This window comes from Haplochromis burtoni, unplaced genomic scaffold (genome assembly GCF_018398535.1).
Source record: "Haplochromis burtoni strain Fernald_Lab_line unplaced genomic scaffold, NCSU_Asbu1 Contig_189, whole genome shotgun sequence".
NCBI lineage: Eukaryota > Metazoa > Chordata > Actinopteri > Cichliformes > Cichlidae > Haplochromis > Haplochromis burtoni.
The window spans coordinates 1013228-1019227 of NW_024582550.1; the positions used below are offsets into that span (position 1 = coordinate 1013228).

The window sequence follows — 6000 nt, forward strand, 5'->3', positions numbered from 1 at the left end:
CGGACGCTGGCGCCACCGGGCCCTCTGACCACCACCAGTAGGCAACGGGTGAAGTATCTTGCCCAAGGACACAACAACCGAGACTGTCCAAGCCGGGGCTCGAACCGGCAACCTTCCGATTACAAGGCGAACTCCCAACTCTTGAGCCACGATCGCCTGTGGCTCAAAATGTGTCGTGGAATTTTTTTTGTTTTGGGGGGTAAAAAGAAATCACACTGATGACGTGTAGAAGTCTCAAAAACGTTCAAAGCACACGTATCAAATATGATATTATTGGCTTTTGAGGGTTAATGAGTGTAAGGGCCACACTGACTAGCATGTTGCACCATGTGGCACAGTGGGTTTTAAATGCACTGTCTGCATTTCTAAAGCACTGTTGGCATTTTTATTTCTGAAAATTCTTTGTTCAAAGGGCAAAATATATATGGAGACGTTTGCTGCCCTTTATTGCATCGATATTTAATGCTTAAAAAAATAGCATGTCTTATTTTTTGTGCTTGGTATTGAAATATGTTTAGAAAACAGTGTAATGATTGTGAAACTAACCCCAGGTGTGAGCGCTGTTTGGGTGTTGCACATCATTATACCCAGTTTCATAAATCTGACCCTAAGTGGTTTAAAGTGACACACGAGGAGAAAAAGTCATAAAGACGACGCCCTAATTATAAGCGCTCCATAATGACAGACGAATAGGCTTCTGTTTGTAGAAATGTTCTCATGAAAAAGTTATGTATGAACTTGACTCGGAGTGTTTTTAACAAACACTTCGGTTTTACACTAAATACACTTTAAGCAAAAGCTTTCACTTTTTGGAATAATGACAGAACACACAGTGTGTTCCTGCTGAACGAAGCCACATATTTCCAATTAAACCCCCCCTCTTTCTTTCTTTTCTTAAGCCTCGACCAACACCCAAAGGCCCACAAGAGCCAACCCTTGGGCAAAGGGTGATAGGTCGCAACGCCGACTCCTGGTATTACCACTGCACCGTCATTGGCATGGCCAGACAGACGTTCTACGAGGTCAACTTCGACGACGGCTCATACTGTGACAACTTGTACCCGGAAAACATAATGGTGAGTTCTCTCGGAGTCAAGGCAGACACCTACATGCGTGCAATCGACACGGGTTAAAAATAATCTCCTTTTTAAATAGCTGAAAGAAATATCCTAGCAACTGTTACATGCTTTTGTAACTTGAGAATCTGAACAAATGAAAACGTAATGACTGAATGTAAACTCGCATAACCTTTAATGAGTCAGTGCTGTAAGTTATGAACAAACATGACTTTTAATAACGTGAAATCTGCTGAGAAACTTGATCAAATTTAACTTTAAAATCAATTGTGTGTAACCTACCAGAACAAGCTGTTTGAATTGCAGAGAAATGAAAAAGTCAACCCACATTTAATAACAGCAACCAGATGAAAATGTTAGCCTCAGACTTTATTAACTAAATTCTTGTTTGTAAAATGTAACACGAAGATGTTTTGAGCACTTTTTTTTTTTTTTTTCTTTCGCTCATCCTTCTCGCTTCTTCAGAGTCATGACTGCCTGCGCAGTGGCCCTCCTGAAGTGGGAGAGCCTGTTGTGGTCGGCACACACGAAGGCAAAATCCTCAACGCTTCCTTTGTCAAACCACATATCCACAAACTCTACCAGGTAAGAGAAGCACAACACGAGCCCTCACATCTGCTAGAGTTTGGAGCGTGTGTGGCTGTAGTTTGCATCATTCATAGATAAACTTGTGATGTTGTTTCTTAATAACTGAGTGCACAAGAAAATAAGTCGGATTTCTGAGATGCTGCTGTTCAAACGCCTGCAATTTTTTTTTATGGTTAGGGTACATGGCTTGGGGAAAGCATTGTGTCAATGAGATGCCCTCACTAAGATATGAAAGTGTGTGTGTGTGTGTGTGTGTGTGTGTGTGTGTGTGTGTGTGTGTGTGTGTAAGTGTGTAAATGTATAAATCTTTCCAAGTCAAACCAGACCGTGAAAATCATCTCTAAATAAAGCTTTAAAGCTTGGCTGCAGCGCAAAAAAAATAGAAATCGACTGTTAGGTGAGGACTGTGAGCATGGGCATCATTTTCCATATTTTATCTGATGCTCTTCTGCAGCATGACTCAAAAGTGAGTGAACATGTGAACTTTGGGATGTTCTGTGTAATTGCTTTGCCCCACCCTCTGCTTTGGCTCTCGATTCTTGGAGATTCAGTGTGCAAGAAGCCATGCGGCCCTTCTAGATTATGGTGGAGCGTTTTGACTCAGGCATTAAAAAATAAAAGTGGAGAGATCTCAAATTACTGCTACTTTAAGGGAAATTTATAGGGCAAAACTGCAGAGCGCTTACAAAGTGGAAAATGTGGGATCGAAGAGGATTGTTGGGACAAGAGCGAGCGCATCCTGAAATGTACTTGGACACAAACACATGGGAAAGTGAGGTTGTTTGATTCGAGCCATGATGCTGATTTTGGGAGTGCATCCATGAGAGCTCATCTGAGTGACTTGCAAATAAACAGTGTTTATGGGGAATGCATCCAGTCACTTCACTTTCGGAGTTTAAGGAACTCTTAAATGGCTGATCTAGGGTGGTTTATATTTACTGCAGATGTTTGCATCAGACACATGTTTACAGGGTTATAACATCTGTTAATACACCACCACAGACATCACATCATTTATCGCCACTTTTCCAAATCCCTCTTGACAGAATCATTCAGTTTTGTATCTTTCCACGCTCTTTTCACGTCTCCATGTTAACCCGCTGGCTGCAGCACCGAGAGCCCTCTCAGAGATGAGAGTACAGCTGTGATTAGCTAAAATCACGCCTCCACTTGATCACAGAATCTGTGCCACAACCCTGACCTTGCTGTGCCTCCCCTTCGCGCCATATAAATATATATAATTTTTTAAAAATCTACATTTACATTTAAAGTGGTTAACTGAAGCTCTTATCCAGTCAGTGAGCAGCTTTAGGGGTCAGAGTCATGGTCAAGGACATTTTGACTGAAGCACATGGTTGTTGATGGAACCATTTGTTATGCCTGAGATCCAACCGGTGACTGTCTGGGTGCAAGTTTTGAATTTTCAGTGTGCTTTATCAGTGATTTGTCCTTTTTTTGCCTCCTGGTTTAGCCTCTAATAATTTGATATATTTTATTCATTAAAATCTGCCTGTGTGTCCTCTGCACTTACAGGTACAAATATTGAAAGGGTGGGTTGGTTAATCCATTGTGGGTGTTATCTGTCCAGGTTGAGTTTCAGGACCAGAGTCAGTTGATGGTCAAGCACTCGGAGATCTTTCAGCTGAACCAGGAATTACCCAAAAGGGTCAGAGCTCGACTGGTGAGTGTTTTACTCAAACTTTAAAATAAAACTAAATTAGCTGTAGATGAAACAACTGGTACTTGAAAAGTGATTTCTGTGTTCTCCGTCTAAGTCTGTACCGGTCTGTTCTCAGGCGTTACCTGGGACACAGGAAGAGGTTCCCTCAGTGGACGAAGCCCGAGCAGCCAAACGGCGCCGCCTGACCGCGACTTTGCCCCCTCCAGGCCCCGCTCCTGCCAATATCCCCATGGAAACAACCAACGCAACCCCTTGCCCTCAAACTAAAGCTCCAGTAACAAAGCCAGCACCAGAAAATCACAGTATTGGTACACAGCTAACCTCACAACCTCTGTCCCAGCCCCCAATGATCCAGCAGGATGCTCCTGCCCCAGCTAGCGGTATTCAAATGGACGCTGAGACCCCAATGGACATCGGCGTGGCCCTCACCGATCCTTTAACAGGGTCACCTCTCACATCGGATCCCCTCTTGAGTTCAGAGTCTGTCCCTTTTCAGTCCACCTTAAACTCTAATCCCCTGCTGTCTGCCCCGTCCCTGCCTTCCCTTCCGGCTCAGCACATGTCCGACAGCTACACGCCCAGCAGCGGCTACGTCTCCTATATGAAGACACTCCTCCATTCTCATTTTCCTCAGGAAGATGGCCCCGAACCCTTGTATTAAAACTCCACTATATTATTACTCAGCCGGTGGAGGCTGAACCAATAGGAAGTAAGCTAATGGTGTTGGATTTTACTGAGTGCTGTATTAATGGACAACTTATATCCTCCACTGGCTCTGAGAGCTCAGAGTAGGAGCAGGAAAAGACACGGACATACGAGCACTCTTTTAATGCATGTTACTTTTCTATTTTTGAGTTAATGTGTCTGCAGTGGTGCTTTAGCCTGCTCTGAAGCAGCAGCTAAAGAGGACAAGGCTTTTTTTAACATTAACATGTTGTCTTTTCTTTTTTTGTTTTCTTATTAAATACAGATTTCCTTTTTGTTCTCAGTCAGCTGCTGTGCTTTGGGATAAGTCTCTGGGTGGCATCAACCTCCATACCTCGTTGCATTAAATCAATAACAGCACACTCCCATTTTCTTTCTACGGGAAGCTAATTATTACGAGGGCCTCTCAGCTTTGGGGCCCCCGATGGACTTTAAACTCTCACTTCTTTTTAAAAAAAAAATAATGAAAAAAAATATCAAATAACCAGCAACAAGATATCTATTTTTCAATCCAGCCACTCATGGCTTTGAAACTGTGTGGCGGAACAAAAGTATCACACTATCCATCTGCAGGATCTTTTCACGAGGGTGTTTTCTTGTTGGATCACAAGAGGTAAATGGAGAAATGGGGTTTAAAACACAAAACACACAAAAAAAGAAGTGTATTGTAGCGGGAACTCAGTATTTAAATGTCTTAGTCAAATATTGAAAGAATTATTTGTAATAGAACAAACATGTTGAATGCAAACACTAGTAGACTTGTCTGCAGGATGCATTAAAATTTTGTGAAGATGTGTCACAGTAGTTAACAGATGTGAACTTTATGTATTGACGTCATTTGGCGGCTCCTCTTTTTACACCAAAACGTTCTCAGGGTTCCTACATGTGGGAAATAAATGATGTTTCAACATCCAAGTCTTCACGTTAAGAGCATACCCGATACACCTGCTTATTGTTATCTTTGCATTTGCTCCCGTTAAAGGTTCGTCTACTATACAGAGTGAGATCTGTTTACTGTCACACTATCGCCTTTCGGCGCACCAACTAGGCAGAAGAGTTCAGTCAGTTTTAAAGAAGGAAGGTTTGAAAAAAAGCACGTTATGTAGGAACCCTAAAATCAGGAAATATTCTACCCTTCTTGGTTTAAACTGTGTATGTATATATACAAATTAATATGGTAAAATGTTATCTGTTTTTCTATTACTGTACTGTATCTTTTCTGTGTTCATTTGCCGAACTGCATTCACGAACTTGGCCGATCTCAAATATTAATAATTTTAATTTTGGCAGGTTTATGCCAGCATATTACATGCGTTTCTACTGATAACTACGTGTGTTTTCTTTTTTGTTTTTGTTACTGTTTGTGCAACAGAGGTGCTACATATATAAAACTACTGATGAACTGACCCCCCTCCCTCCCCACTGTCACCTTGTATATACCACAGGCCTTGTATTGTGAATCATATTTGTAAATGGCACGCTTTCCTTTTTCCCTTTTTCCTGTCACACGAAACGGATGTTTCTGTATCCAAATTAACTCCATGAAGAAAATTTGAATTCCTTGGGATTAAAGTTGGTTGTGAGTCGCCAGCTCTTCGTGATTTGTGCATTTGTAGAGAATTTAAAAAGTATATTGTGGGTTAGACCAACTATTAAGATTAAACTGACGAGCTGCTAACACCTTCCAGTTATCAATTGTACTGTTTAAATATTGGGGGGTCAATGTATATGCAAATATATTCACTGGTCACTTTATTAGTTACACTTGTAAATGCAAATATATAATGAGCCAGTAAGTTCAAACTGAGCATCAGAATGTGGCAGAAATGGGATTTAAGTGATTTTGAACATGGCATCTTTGGAGTATTTCAGAAACTGCTGGGCTTTTACAGATGAGGGTCAGAAAAAGAGAAAATGTCCAGTGAACGGCTGATGTCTGGGTGAAAATGA

The 6000-nt window shown here is 41.5% G+C and overlaps 1 protein-coding gene across 1 annotated transcript in view; it reads left to right on the forward strand.

Annotated features, from left to right (window-relative positions):
* Positions 1-5640, forward strand: part of kdm4b (lysine (K)-specific demethylase 4B) — a 41117-nt gene extending 35477 nt beyond the window's left edge. The window contains exons 19-22 of the mRNA XM_005934834.3: positions 900-1076; positions 1542-1661; positions 3253-3345; positions 3461-5640. Coding sequence (XP_005934896.1) covers positions 900-1076; positions 1542-1661; positions 3253-3345; positions 3461-4006 — 936 coding nt within the window. The 3' untranslated portion in view covers positions 4007-5640. The remainder of the gene's footprint in view (positions 1-899; positions 1077-1541; positions 1662-3252; positions 3346-3460) is intronic.
* The last annotated feature ends 360 nt before the right edge of the window (positions 5641-6000 follow it).